The 14,203-nt window shown below is 41.0% G+C and overlaps 2 protein-coding genes across 2 annotated transcripts in view; both read right to left on the bottom strand.

The window, feature by feature from the left end:
* Positions 1-59: 59 nt before the first annotated feature.
* On the bottom strand, positions 60-10,725 carry LOC113524101 (uncharacterized). Its single transcript, XM_026910230.3, has 7 exons — positions 9,121-10,725; positions 5,626-5,722; positions 5,312-5,479; positions 4,737-5,033; positions 4,033-4,344; positions 3,810-3,933; positions 60-3,573 (listed from the first exon to the last, which is right to left on the bottom strand). Exons 3-7 carry the CDS (start codon positions 5,370-5,372, stop codon positions 3,516-3,518), a joined length of 852 nt encoding a protein of 283 aa, XP_026766031.2. The 5' UTR covers positions 5,373-5,479; positions 5,626-5,722; positions 9,121-10,725; the 3' UTR covers positions 60-3,515.
* Positions 10,726-12,208: 1,483 nt separating this feature from the next.
* The window catches only part of mier1b (mesoderm induction early response 1b, transcriptional regulator), a 30,589-nt gene continuing 28,594 nt past the window's right edge, over positions 12,209-14,203 (bottom strand). Inside the window, exons 10-13 of the mRNA XM_053233202.1 lie at positions 13,814-13,908; positions 13,611-13,738; positions 13,130-13,242; positions 12,209-13,040 (exon numbers count right to left, since the gene is read on the bottom strand). Of these exons, the coding sequence (XP_053089177.1) occupies positions 12,829-13,040; positions 13,130-13,242; positions 13,611-13,738; positions 13,814-13,908 (548 nt within the window). The 3' untranslated portion in view covers positions 12,209-12,828. The remainder of the gene's footprint in view (positions 13,041-13,129; positions 13,243-13,610; positions 13,739-13,813; positions 13,909-14,203) is intronic.

Here is a 14,203-nt window from a genome sequence, read left to right as displayed (position 1 = left end):
TACAGGTCTTACACTAAAACCAGCACAGTTGACTGTATCTATACCCTGGAAACCAGATATCAAGAATTTATAATCTTTTTATTGTGATTTATTAAGGCATAAGTCTCTTATTGACAGCGTTCTCAGATTAAAATCACTCTCTCTCTCACTCAGTAACACCTGTATACTGGGCAGGGTTGTGGTGGATCTGGAGTCTGTTCCAGGAATACTAGGCATGTGGCAGGAATACACCCTGGACAGGACACCAGTCCACCATAGAGCACCATACAAACACTCTCACATTCACACACTCACACACTTCCATATTCACACATATTCACAGATTCACGTAGCTGCATATTCACACATTCACATAGCTGCATATTCACACATTCACGTAGCTGCATATTCACACATTCACATTCAATACGCAAATTTGCATATTCACACATTTGCATATTCACATATTCACACACTCAGACACACAGAGAACAGCATGAAACTTCACACATTCAGTAATCCACGGTCAGGATCGAACCGATAACCCTGTAGCTTTGAGGAGAGTACAGTACACACTTATACATAAAACACCAATTACACATCAGACACATTCTTCAAATAAATGAAATAAAAGCATAAACAGAGCACAGCACTGTAAGTACAACAATATGCCCAAATAATTCTAGTGCAGGAGAAGCAAAAAATAAATAATTTTAAAAAATCCTTTTCACTAAGCTTGCTTGAGCTAGTGTTTATGTTTACAGAGTCTGCAAATCCTCATTGCAGCCTACAATTATTTCTCACTGACCACATTACTTGTATTTAACAGGGTTCTCTGAACCTCTGGAGTGAAAAAGTTTCCCTAACAGCAGCATTAAAACGCTTTAGTAACAGACATTATGATTATTTCCATATATGTAAAGTTTTAGCTCGTTTTTCTAAAGACACACCTCAGCACTTTTAAACAGCAAAGAGATGTGCACTCTGTCCACCACGTCTCTGATGATGAAAAGTTAGTAGCAGAAAACTGGCTAAGTGAGTAAAAAAATAACAGCTCTAAACCGTGTGTTGTTCTTGATGATCAGCCGCTATTGGTCCTTTACAAAGAGAGACTCAAAACAAACTTTACAGAAGTGAAACAAAACTCACTCTTCTCCACTGCAACCTCTATCCTTCCTTCACAGCTGACTAATTAATGCTAATTAATGCATTTCATTAGAAAAAGAAGAAGACTAGTAGCTTAAGTGCATGAACACACACACACACACTTTCATTGGCCACTCTGTACCCAGGGAAACAGAGCTAAATAACACTTTCCATGACGTACCTGATTGATTAATACTCTCTAGTTTACTCATTCCAGTATCCATATCGCCAAAAAAACATGCATTCATACTCGGTCTGAGAACACAGTAGCCAGGAATCCCTGCTTTCTACCATTAACTACATGAATGGCTTAATACTTTAAGAAAAGGAGAAAGTATCCTTGTTGTGTTGTATGAAATATTGCTGAATATAATTCTAAACTATAAAAATAATTCAAGCCAAACCTGATCCTATACACAGGGTTTTTGGACTAGATTACAACCAAATTCCATGAATCAGCAAGAGCCGACATACACAATCTATGAGATGTGCTATAACTATATTTATGCAGCAGTTAGCTCCGGTCCAATAATCTGATTGGACGAGCCGTGTTCTGAGAGCGCTGATATTCACGCTAACAGCACTGCGACGTGTCACTGTGTGCGTCACTGCACTCGTCTGTGTTCACTACATAACATTCCACTTCTAGCAGCAGTTCGTTACGCTGAAACCGTTACTACAGTTACTACAGGCTGTCCGTCAGTCTATGCGTTACCATGGCAACACGCAACGCTCTACCCAGCTGTGGCTTCTTTGGAAACAAGCAAAAATTTCATCGCTCACTTGCTGCACGCTCATAATATAACCTGTCAGGGTGACACCGACTTCGCCGAGGGACTACGATTCCCATCAGCCACTGCACTTCACAGGATCACGTCACATGACTGTATGCACCTGATTCAAGTTTCAGTTTAATTAGCACTAGTATTTAAGTCACGTTTGCACATCACGCTCACCTGTGTCTCGTCTCACCTTCATTAACGCCCTATCTAAGTTCTAGTGTTTCTGCACCTCGTTGTCAAGCCATATGCCACCCGTAGCTCTTAGTCTACTCCTGTATTTTACCTAGTATCCATTGTTTATGTTCATTATCCTTGTTTTCACTGTTTTGTTGTTTTGTTTTGCACTTTATTTCAGTAAAGTGCAAAACAAAAATACAGTAAATTTCACTTTATTTCTGCACTTGCATCCACCGCTGCCACTACAAAACCCCTGACAACCACAATGCTGGTGGAGTGAAACTAAGACTTAAACAGTATAAACATCACACTCGCTGCTTTCAGCTGTACAGGAGTGATCTTTGGCAGTTTGGTTACGGCTCCTCATTCTGTACGGCTCCTCATTCTGTACTATGTGCATACGAGTACTTTAAACACCACCACCAACAACAACAACAACAAAAAGAGGGCGGGGAATGTTTTTGAGTGATGAAGCATAGCAGCGTACTCTGATATTACAATACGGTGCTCCTACAAGGAATGTCTGAAGGTTAGAAGTTCTACAAAACCTCAGTCTTATGTTAAAATTTGTCAGGAATGGGGCTTTTATCTCTAACTGATATTGTCTTTCATTACGTCTAATCATCTAAAATTGCATTTGAATGCAGCGTTCTGCTGCATGTATTTTCAGATGCATTTCAAATGGTTCCAAAACACAACTTTTTGTAAAGTATAGTTAACTTTCGAACTACACTACTACAACTGCGAAAGTTTGTGGACGTGTCTTCCACTTCATGGTCTGGTCCCTTAAATTCCAGCAAAGAGAAATCTTAATAGAGTCTTAGAATATTCCCGAGAACTTCCAGAAATGGCATTATATATGACCAGGTTGTTTGTTTGTTGAGTTTGCTGTGGAAGAACTTCTCTACCGTGGACGGAGCTCTGACATCTTTGAGATGAACTACAATCCCGACTTTTGTCCTGCATTTGTTCTTAACATCAAAATGTTGTGCCTCAATATGCTAAAATTACTGTATTGTCCAACAGCTTCTTATAAATATAAAGTCTTGAAATGCTCTTGTGGCTGAATGGAAGCGAATCCCAGCAGCCACGTTCCACAATCTAGTAGAAAACCCTGTCAGAAAAGTGGGGATGTTCAACAGCAAGGTATTGCTCCTGTTTACTCTGAAATTAGCACCTTGTTTTGAGATTAGCAGCTGATGAAGCAGTGGGTTTGCTCCACCTGCCTCGCTTTAGGCTGTCTCCTCTGTAGGTGCCTCGTTGGACTGATTAGGATGTACCGTGTGGTAAACCTAGTCCAGTTTTTAGTTTAATTCCTTATTAATTGAAATTAAGCCAGAAAATGGAAGCGAAATGCAGATGTAGTAAAAATGCAGATGTAGTAAAAATAAATGTTTCTTCTTCCCAATCAGCTGTTAGATTTCTACGGCATCAATGGAGGATAAAAGTTCCATTCACTAGAACAGTCTCTGGTTCCATCTCTGTGGTACTGGAGAATAAAAAAAATTAAACAAGTTAAACTTATACATCATTAACAACTGAAAACTCCAAAACAAACAACATGCATAAAACCATCTCTAATATGAATGTAGAATTTTTACTTAGCTAATGAGTGCGCTGAGATTAGTGATGGGCAAATTTTGGTTGACTGATTTTTTAAAGAACTGACTGTTATTAAATACTCATCATTGGCATTCCTCCATGCTGTCTGCCTCTGGTACTTACAATTCATCTGCCAGCGTTGTGGTTCTCTTTAGGTACACAATTATCAGCACTGCAACACCAGCCAGAAACACCACAAGTCCAGGCATCAGGATCTGCCATACACTCGTCTGCTTTATGTCTGTATCTGGATAAGAAAAGGTATGGTTTGTAAACACTGAGTTTTATACTTGTTGTCACTACATTTACAAGTAATGTAGTTATTTAAAAAAAATTCTATTCCCACCCCAAACCAAAGACGTATCTCCCACAGAGACGCTGTACACATGAATATCTTCATTGTTCTTCCTGTCCCGGACGATGTAGACTCCGCTATCAGACACATTTACAGCTGCCAGCGTAAGGTTTGGGTAACGGAGCGATACTCTCGGTGTGTATTCATCTTTACACTGGAGTGATCCTCCAACCACAGTGCAGATTAGTTGATGGCGTGGACCAGAAGTATCACTGCTGTTATAAATCACCTCCACTGGCTCTGGTATGGGCAAAGCCAGGATCAGATCTTCACCAGGTTTAAGCTGAACTAATGACATCACAGCTAAAGAGAAAAAAAAATCAGAAAACAGGAAATTAGTTGTATGCAGATATGATCACTAAAGCCTGGTTTATGATTCTTCTGCTAACAAAAAGCATCCTAACAAAAAGGAAGAGCTTAGCTATCCATCAGATGAGGGGGCGGGGCAGTAAGGAGCAAGGTGTGAGATGTGATATGTGATATGTGTAAGCACAAATTTACTGTTTTCTGTTTAAATAAAATGGTGGAACTTCTTAGAAACTTCTACAGGATTCTACAGGAAACATTTATTGGATAATATGTTAAATAAAATGTTGATGCGTATTACGGTTTCACATACAGGTAATAAGACGGCGGTGTAACTCTTAGCTACTGTAGCTTTGCCACTGGTCAGTAGAACAGGTGAGGACACTTACGTTCAATGCAGAGCCACACGTGACAGATGTCTTCATTACTGCACTCACAGGCATAGATGGTCCTCTTACTGTAATCAGCTTCCATTATGGTGAGGGACAGATCCCCGTTCTTATACTGATCATGGGAGATTTTATATCCCTCCTTTGAGCTACAGGATGTCTGATTACAATGAGCCAGAATATCATCTGGCTGCTTATCCATGATCCATTTTAACAATCCAGGACACTCCTGTTTACAGATGAGGTCAGCAGACTGATGGAGCTTCACCTTTACAGTGGTGGGAGCCATTGCTGGTACTAAAGAGAGATTATTCTGACTTAATATCAGGGTGGAAATACAGGTACGTGAAGGTTATTGCTACCTAAGATGTGGCTGTTCCTGTGTGTTACTAAAACATGGCCATGCATTATTATTTTTTTTTTTTTGTAGGGACGTCATCAGCAGGGCTCCAAACTTTCCAAATTTTCAACTCCTTAAAGTCAGTACTGGTGAGAAAATCTTCATATCGCACCTAATTAAACCTCTTTGTAAGAACTAGAAGAGCCCAGTGTGAGCAGTAAGTGAAATCACTCACCAGTGCTGAAGGTGAGGATGAGTAACAGCTGGACACAGTGAGGAATGCTGCAGGATCTCATGTCTGAGAAAACCACAACCCCATCAGCACTGCACAGGTGAGAAACAGGTGTATGGAGAGGATTCCGTGTCCGAGCAAAAAGAGCAGAATCACATCACTGGAAATAAACTGAAATACAATACACAAAAAAATTTTCTTTAGTGACATCAGGATAACGTACCACACTGAAAAGCAAAACCTTCATTGCATTAGACTGGAAAATTTACATCCAGGGGGGTTGATTTGTTGAGGAAATCACATTCATTTTTACACACCTGGGGATAGAACAGGGGCATCAAACCTACAGACCAGTCTGATAAAGGCTTCAATCCGACCCACAATGTGAATTTAGAATCCTGGACTGTAGTTCAACTGAAAAAAAAAAAGGAATTCTTTGTTATTCCACTGGGGGGCAAAGTAGAGCAATAAACTCAGCTACTGACAAAATGTGTTACTGATTTAACTTTTCCTTAGCGAGATATTTTTTCTTTTGTTCTTACCATGCCTCTTTCCAAAAAGAACTAATTTAGGGATTTCACACCAACGAGGGAGCAATCCCAACTTTTAATTTTAATTTGTAAATAACTTTTGCAGACTATACTGACTGTTGCATGTTTGAGTATTTCAGAAACTGCTGATCTCCTGGGAATTTCACACACAACAGTTTATAGAGTTTATACAGAATGGCACGAAAAACAAAAAACATCCAGTGAGCAGCAGTTCTGTGGGCGGAAACACCTTGTGGATGAGAGAGGTCAGAGGAAGATGGCCAGACTGGTTCGAGGAAGGCTATGGTAAGTCAAATAACCACTCCGTACAACCGTTGTGAGCAGAAAAGCATCTAAGGATTCACAACAATGCACACAATGTCGAACCTTGAGATGGATGGACTACAACAGCAGAACAACCCCCTCTTTCCCATCCTGGTCCCGTATAGGCTACAGGACACCAACAAAGTTTGGATGTTTGCTTGAATTATTTATGCATTTAGAGACACTGCAGTGATTACGAGCTGTATTTGCTACCATTGTTCACGATCTCATCAGTGTACTGCTTACACTTCTGCGTTTATAACACAGAAGGGCGAAGACAATTTTATTAAACACCAATATGAATTCAGAGCAACACTGTCTACATTTACAACATTTTGTGAGCGAAATCTATTAACTTTTAAATTATTATTATTGTCTATTATACGACTTAAAACTAATAACTTAAGCTTTATTTTCGCTCATCCCTTTTGAAATTAATTCCTGGCCACTGTCAACACACAACGTGTTTCTAAATCGTTTTTAAACCTGGGTCTGACTTGCATCAGGTGCAGCCAATGACTGTATACGTGGTAAGTGGACAACATGGCGCCAATCACTCCCATTGTGTGTTTTTGAAGCCTTTTTTGGGGTCGAAATGGGAGTCAGTAGATACAGCCGGACGGACAGTGGGTCCGCCTCTCGCCTCGCCCATACTCAGAAAGTGCAACTTAAACACTGCATCAGCTGGTATAATATTCGCAGGTGTATTGATTTTACCGTTATCAGGAAAAGATGTTGTGAGAGATGGTATAAGAGTCATGAGTTGAGACAGTGAGGGTTGAGTCATGACTGACTGAGCTACTATTCACCAACTAGCTGACATTATCCATCATTTAATCAAAGTAATGTAAGTATAATTCAATTCAATTTTATTTGTATAGCACTTTTAACAATGGTCATTGTCACAAAGCAGCTTTACAGAAATAAATGGATTCACAAAAAAAAAATATTGTAAATATGTGAATTTATCCCTAATGAGCAAGCAAGAGGCTAAAGTGGCAAGGAAAAACTCCCTGTCCACTGATGGAGTCCTGAGTACGAAGCTGCTCGTGGCAACCGCAGCCCCAAAGTCACTACAGCAATCGCAGTCCCAAGCCATTACAGTACAGCTCCCCATATGTGATCCCCAAGCAGCACCATCTCCACAGCCCCCAGGTGGCACCATCCCCAGCAATCCAAATGGTTCTTCAGGCCGTCCATATAAATAGCTAATGTAACATACTAACTGAAAATATAAACAGCAGTCAACATTTACACTCAACACAAACTGTTTTCTGAGGAAAGTATCTCTGCTCTCCATGATGTTCCTCCAGCTCTGATATCAGCAGTGAGTTCCTCATCTGAGTGGAGAAGAAAGGAGAGACTGGCTAACCTAAATAAACTACTTCTAGTGTTAGCTAAAGTCATACAGTCAATAAATTATTATGAAATGGAGCGAGTGTTAGCTGCCTTGGTTTGTGCCAATTTCTTTCACTCACGTTGCTTTGCTGGCTAGACATCAGAATGAGCAACATACTGGAAAAATGCAGGGAATTCCTGCTGAGGGTGTGTTAGAACAACTTACAGCAGAACAAGACATGACTTTACTACAGAACTGTCCAGGGCTTCAGGTCCGTGTTGGAATGTGTGTGTTCATGAGACTCAACAGTCTGAAACTGTCATTAACCACTGCTGTTTGTTTTGTCACCAAATAACTCAGATAAAATGAAAAATATTATCACAGCCCGCTGAACAAACTACAGAACACTATTTCTGAAGGTAATCTGTGGAGCTGTAACTTAATGCAGATGTTTGTCTCAGAGTCCATGGGAATGGGTGGGGGTCAAAACTGAACCACAGACATTTTGGCTTCTCCTCTGAATCTCTGTTGATTTTAACCCAAGTTTCAGTGCTGTGAGATGAAGCAGTGCTGTACAGTGACAGAACGTGGGCCGTCTCTGTAGGTACGTATCTGCTGTGAATGCTAGATAGTGTGAAAATGTTAAGTAGTCGTGTACTACCATCCGCTTCAACATTATTATTATTATTATTTTAAAGTTCACACGTGCTGAATGAAGCGAGGTGCGTTACAAGGCGCATAACCATGACGCATTCCAGGGACATCAGCTGGTACAGTCTTTCCAGTCCAGTAGCAGACTGCAAGCGATTTATTTTATTAAAGGCAGTTTAGAAAAGGAGTGCTCTCCTCTCCTGACGCGTTGGTAATGTTTGGAAAAACATTTTGCAGAAAATATTTAAAAAATCTCATTATGCACAGAAAGCAGATCAGTGTCAGTATATAGTCACTATGTGGTTGTTTGTTTGTATTCCTACTTTCTCCCTCTATAATTAGGATACTTCTTAACTGACAGCCAATCAGGGCCCTCCTCCGAGGTCAGAGCTCACCTAGCCCCTATTATAATCCATGTCTCCATGTTAGTAACAAGAAGGACCAGACGTGTTGGCATCTCCACCCACACTGTTAGTGTTGAGTTCTACTTCTCTTTGCTCTACTGGCTTGTATAAAACATAGTTGTCTAAACTCACATTCCTGTCATGCGATTGGTTAAATCTGGATCGGATTACAAGCAACGTGCAGACAAACACGTAGGCTACAGAGGGAACCCAGTCTAAACCATGTGAACAGCTTATTAGCAATCTGCAATCGGAATAAATTCATTCTGACAGGAGAAAATCTCTGCGTGTAAAGAGCCAGTGGAGTAACAGAAACAACGATGGGAGACTTACATACAACATACACAGCATTTCACAATGAAAACATGCCATTACAGAGATAAAAGTGTACAGAGCTTAGTTAGTAGGCTTTTAAAGCCATTAATGTGGTACTACTAGACTACTAACACACGGAGTCAGTGTGTGTGTGTGTGTGTGTGTGTGTTTTCACCAAACTACAGCTCGGTTTAAACACAAACACATTCCATTAAACTGCACTGTATCCTGTGTGTGTAATGGCAGTACCTTTAATAATCATGTGGAAGCGTCGAAACCCCTCTCTCTTTCTCTCTCTCTCTCTCTCTCTCTCTCCGTCATTACTCCCCAGGAAAACACAAGAAGGATAAAACTGTTGTTAAATATCAGCAGCGAGCATACAGACTTGGCAAATATCCCTAGGCTCCTCCCAATAAGAGTAGAGTGAGTGTGAGATCCAGTTGAAAACTTCGGATCTACTACAGGTTGGAATTTCACAATGCTCCTGTAGCATATCAACTTGCGTTTTAAACTAAAACACTGTAGAAATGTGATGTATGAGCATGTAAGCATTCTGAACATATCTGTGGCTGTAAAGGGTATCCTGTGTGAGGATCGCACACCACCACATCATCACTGCTGAATTTAGGGTTCCTCGTGCTTCACACGAGAAGCCACACGGCTGGCTGCAGTACAGTTCTGAACCCTGAACCATTGCCATGTTTCTGACTGGAACCTCAGCCAAAAATCTGAGTTACATCTCCACAAATTATTTCCCAGAATGGAGTTCTGTCTGAAACTGATATCTCCCCAGGGTCTATCTCCAGGTGTGTAAAAATGTATGTGATGAATGTCCTCAACAAATGGATGTAAATTTTCCAGTCTAATGCAATGAAGGTTTTGCTTTTCAGTGTGGTACGTTATCCTGATGTCACTAAAGAAAAGTTTTTTGGTGTATTGTATTTCAGTTTATTTCCAGTGATGTGATTGCTTTTTGCTCGGACACGGAATCCTCTCCATACACCTGTTGCTCACCTGTGCAGTGCTGATGGGGTCGTCGTTTTCTCAGACATGAGATCCTGCAGCATTCCTCACTGTGTCCAGCTGTTACTCATCCTCACCTTCAGCACTGGTGAGTGATTTCACTTACTGCTCACACTGGACTCTTCTAGTTCTTACAAAGAGGTTTAATTAGGTGCGATATGAAGATTTTCTCACCAGTACTGACTTTAAGGAGCTGAAAATTTAGAAAGTATGAAGCCCTGCTGATGACGTCCCTACAAAAAAATAAAATAATGCATGGCCATGTCTTGGACCAAGATCAGGAACAAGATGATTGAAGTACAGCCACATCTTACTAAAGCGTGACTATTGTGTTGTGCTTCCAAACTGGAGGTTTTTACGCTAAACACCAGACTCTTAGGGATGCCATTGGTCTCTTTTAGTAAAGTTGTAGCCACTAGAAAAGTTTTCATGCGCACTTTCTTATTAGGAGTTCAACTGCAAAGTGCTGAAAACTTATTGTTGTTTATTATTATTATTATTATTATTATTATTATTTTGTTCTATAACTGATTGTGCAGAACAAACCGTAAGGCCTAGAGACTTGACACTTTGAGGGATGGTAGTACTCCACCAGTCTGTAATGGCGCAAAGTCTCGCCCCGATCGGCCACACGGTGGCGCTACAGTAACCAAAACAAAAAATTTATAAAAATGGCCATAAATGTTGAACCTCAAGTGTCTCACGTTGGAAACCTTGTCCCATGATGAACAAAACGTACATCTCCGATTTCAATTTTCCGCCATTTTGAATTTTTTGAAAAACCTTCTTTTGCGAACTCCTCCTAGAACGTTCGTCGGAACGTGACCGAATTTAGCTCAGATCATCTTCAGACAATGAAGACCAAAGTTATTCAAAGATTTTTGATAGACCAAACCGTTCGTGTATAACGCGTCAACAAATATGACGGCGAGCACGCTAAAATGAACGTGAGGTTATATCTCCTCACCGCTTTGGCGTATTGACACCAAACTTATAACCACCATGACCCGAGGGTACACGAGCAGTTTCAGAACAGCGCCACCTACTGGTCATGAAATATGAAAAATTATTTTTTTGCCTATAACTTCTGTATAATTTGTCCTTAAATCATGGAAGTGGTATCGTTAGATTCAGTGAGGCGTGCCGAGTCAAATGATAGCCGATTTTACTACGTCAGCCATTTTGAATTGTGTGTTAAGATGCTGTATTTTTCATCGGCCACAGGGAGGCGCTATTACTTTTTATATGTGTATAAATGATTGTATATTATGCACCGTTTCACACATACACACATTATTCATACATTAGGTAAACACATGTATTCTATAGAGATCAGGCAATAGGTAACACTATAACAGTTATAGATGTTAATAAAAACGCTACAATTCTATGGTAAAATTACCCGAAATTGCTGAGAATTGTCGTTTCATCTCCAATTTAAATGCTTACACACTTGCTAAATAAAATACACATGCACTTAAAGTGCTTGAACCGTGATCATTGCTGTTCGCAGCTATATTTAATTACTAATTTTTTTAGATTTATCTCTAACTGTGAGTCAGTAAACTGTCAATCATGCCAGATTCCCATCTCGATTTGGCATTTGGCTCATCTGTTTTTTTTTTTAGTTTATTGGTGAAACTAGAAGAACTCGTAGCAGCGTACTCCGATGTCAAAAGGCAGGTCTGTTAATCAATGAAATACTTTCGCGATGACATTTTCAGCCTCCGTCCCACACACTACGTTTTTTTCTCGTTTGTTTAAAATGGTGTCTAAACAGAAATATAAAATAAAAACAAACGTACCAATTTGTTCCAGACTCAGACTCAGCAACAGGATACTAAACACGATACTACTTGTTCTTGGTTGTGAAGAGCAGCTGATCCCATGTAGTTATTGGGAATGGAGGCAGATAAATTCAAAGAGAGTGTGATATCATTTTGTTTTTAATATTTTGTCTTATGTCCTAATATTTTTTGTCATGTTTTATAAAGAGGCAAATTAGTGATGGAAATTTGGACAGGGAGCTTTTGGAGAAAATAAAATTACACCATGGACCTCGATTCCCTTCAGCTACAACTTCAGTTGTTCCACCTTCACCTACCTCACTCACCATCTTCTGCCTCACCACCACTGCTAGTATGAATATGAAATTAAATTGGGGAAATAATATTTTGTCAAAAGCGTGTGGCTGATAATTTTGTCTTTCTGAGTTACTGTGAGCAGAAGATGAAGACAAACACCGACGTGGTACGATCAATCAAAAAAAAAACTCCTTTAAAATGAAAAACTAAAGAAAACTACACACAACAGGTTTGAGTCAGCAGACTGAGATTAATTTCATTTTCATCTCGAGGTCGTTTTTGTGCAGCTCAAATATCACAAACTGAGGACGTGGGAAGTGGAAGGACAGAAACAGGAACATGTACAGAGTGATTATCAAAAGTGTGATTTCTGTACAAATCTGTACAAAGCCGGCGGAGCGACGCCATGTCGAGAGAGACACCCGTCTCGCTCTCTCGCCTCTCTCTCCGTCCGGTCGCTCACCTGCAGAGTGTTTCACTTACAAAATATAAATATATCTCAGCGGTAAAAAAATAATCAGGCAAATTCCGGTACAAATAGAATAGACATGTTCTGTGTAAAACCAGACTACGCTAACGAGCATCTCGTCCACGGCAACTTTGGATTGTGACAAAATCCTACGATCAGGATCTGTAAAATAAACCCCGCCCCCGTCTCATTTGGATTTGGTATGGCCTTTGGTTTCTGCTCCATCAGCAGTTCAGTGTTCTTTGCACCCCAGGAAGAGAAGTCCATTTCAGCACAGGCAGGGGGGAGTTTATATCTGTCCTGCATCACAGGTGTTCTGTGATCTCAGAAGAGTCCGTTTCAGTGTGGACCGGGGGTCCGGACGTGTCCCGCCTCAGCAGTTCAGTTCTCTTTAACCTCAGAAGAGTCCGATTCGGCGTGGACGGGGGGGTCCGACTCTGTCCTGCATTTTTTAGTTGGCCGTTCCGCACTGTGTCCGTCTTGTTGGCGCTTTAGTGATCCGTTCCGTTCACAGCCGTTGGAATCGCGGGTCGAGTCGGTTCCGTCTACGTTGGCGGAGTCTGCGTTTGCGACAGAGCCGTGTACGTTCAGACCTGCAGCGGAGAGCAGCTTGTGTATTAATTTACAGTAATAGTGTAATATTAACACGTTAAAATAAACGTTAAAATGTGTGCGTGCTCACCGTTCTGGGCGGAGCCCTCCTCCCTCTCCGATTGGCTGATGGCGTTAGGGGGCGTGGCCGCTCGACTCGACGCTGCACTCTCAGTCTCATCTAACAGACGATCCATATAATCCCTAAAGAAAAAAACAGGTCTATCAGCGCACGCCTGCTTATAATCACTCGCTAACATCGTACACGGCTTTATAACATGGCTACTGAATACTCGCTTCTGATTGGCCGGCAGGTGCGGACCAGATTTTATGCTTTCAATCATAATTAATAACGACTTGGAAAGTGTTGAGCAAGTGAACAGGTTTTACAGAAAAGAAACAAACACAAAGACAGAGATGTAACCATAGCAACAATTACATCACTCTATTACATGTATTAACAGAAGACTGTGATTGGTCAGTGAGAGCTACGTCGTTAGTTTAATAAACATCCAGAAGTAAACAAGCTAGGATTTGTATTTAGAGGTCTATATTTCGTAGGAAACACGTACGTCACTCCCGGGTGAAGGTTGTACTTCCTCTTGCCGAGTCGCGTTTGCTGAGCGAAGAAGTCGTATCGCTCGGATTTCTTCCACATGTAGTAGAAGGCTACACACTCTCCCACTGACCGCGTCCTGACCTGAAACACGGCACCGCGTCATCATCAGCGTCGCCGCACGCCGTACCGACAAATACACGTAACGCCGCAGCTTACCTTGTTAGCTTGGATCAGGTGAAAATCTTTCCCATAAGCCTTCAGGCCCTGTTCAAAATGCCTACATTCCTCCTCCGTCCACACAGACAGCTCTTCTGCGGAGGAGAAACCATCACACACTGTACAGCCTGAGCGGAGCTAATGCAGATCCATGCTAGCTAGTGCTAGCTAAACATTCACTGAAAACACGTTAGATCCATGCTAGCTAGTGCTAGCTAAACATTCACTGTAAACACGTTAGATCCATGCTAGCTAGTGCTAGCTAAACATTCACCGTAAACACGTTAGATCCATGCTAGCTAGTGCTAGCTAAACATTCACCGTAAACACGTTAGATCCATGCTAGCTAGTGCTAGCTAAACATTCACCGTAAACACGTTAGATCCATGC

This window comes from Pangasianodon hypophthalmus, chromosome 4, assembly GCF_027358585.1.
Source record: "Pangasianodon hypophthalmus isolate fPanHyp1 chromosome 4, fPanHyp1.pri, whole genome shotgun sequence".
In the NCBI taxonomy this organism is placed as follows: domain Eukaryota; kingdom Metazoa; phylum Chordata; class Actinopteri; order Siluriformes; family Pangasiidae; genus Pangasianodon; species Pangasianodon hypophthalmus.
Note: the sequence above shows the minus strand (reverse complement) of the source record. Positions and strands in the feature narration are given on the sequence as shown.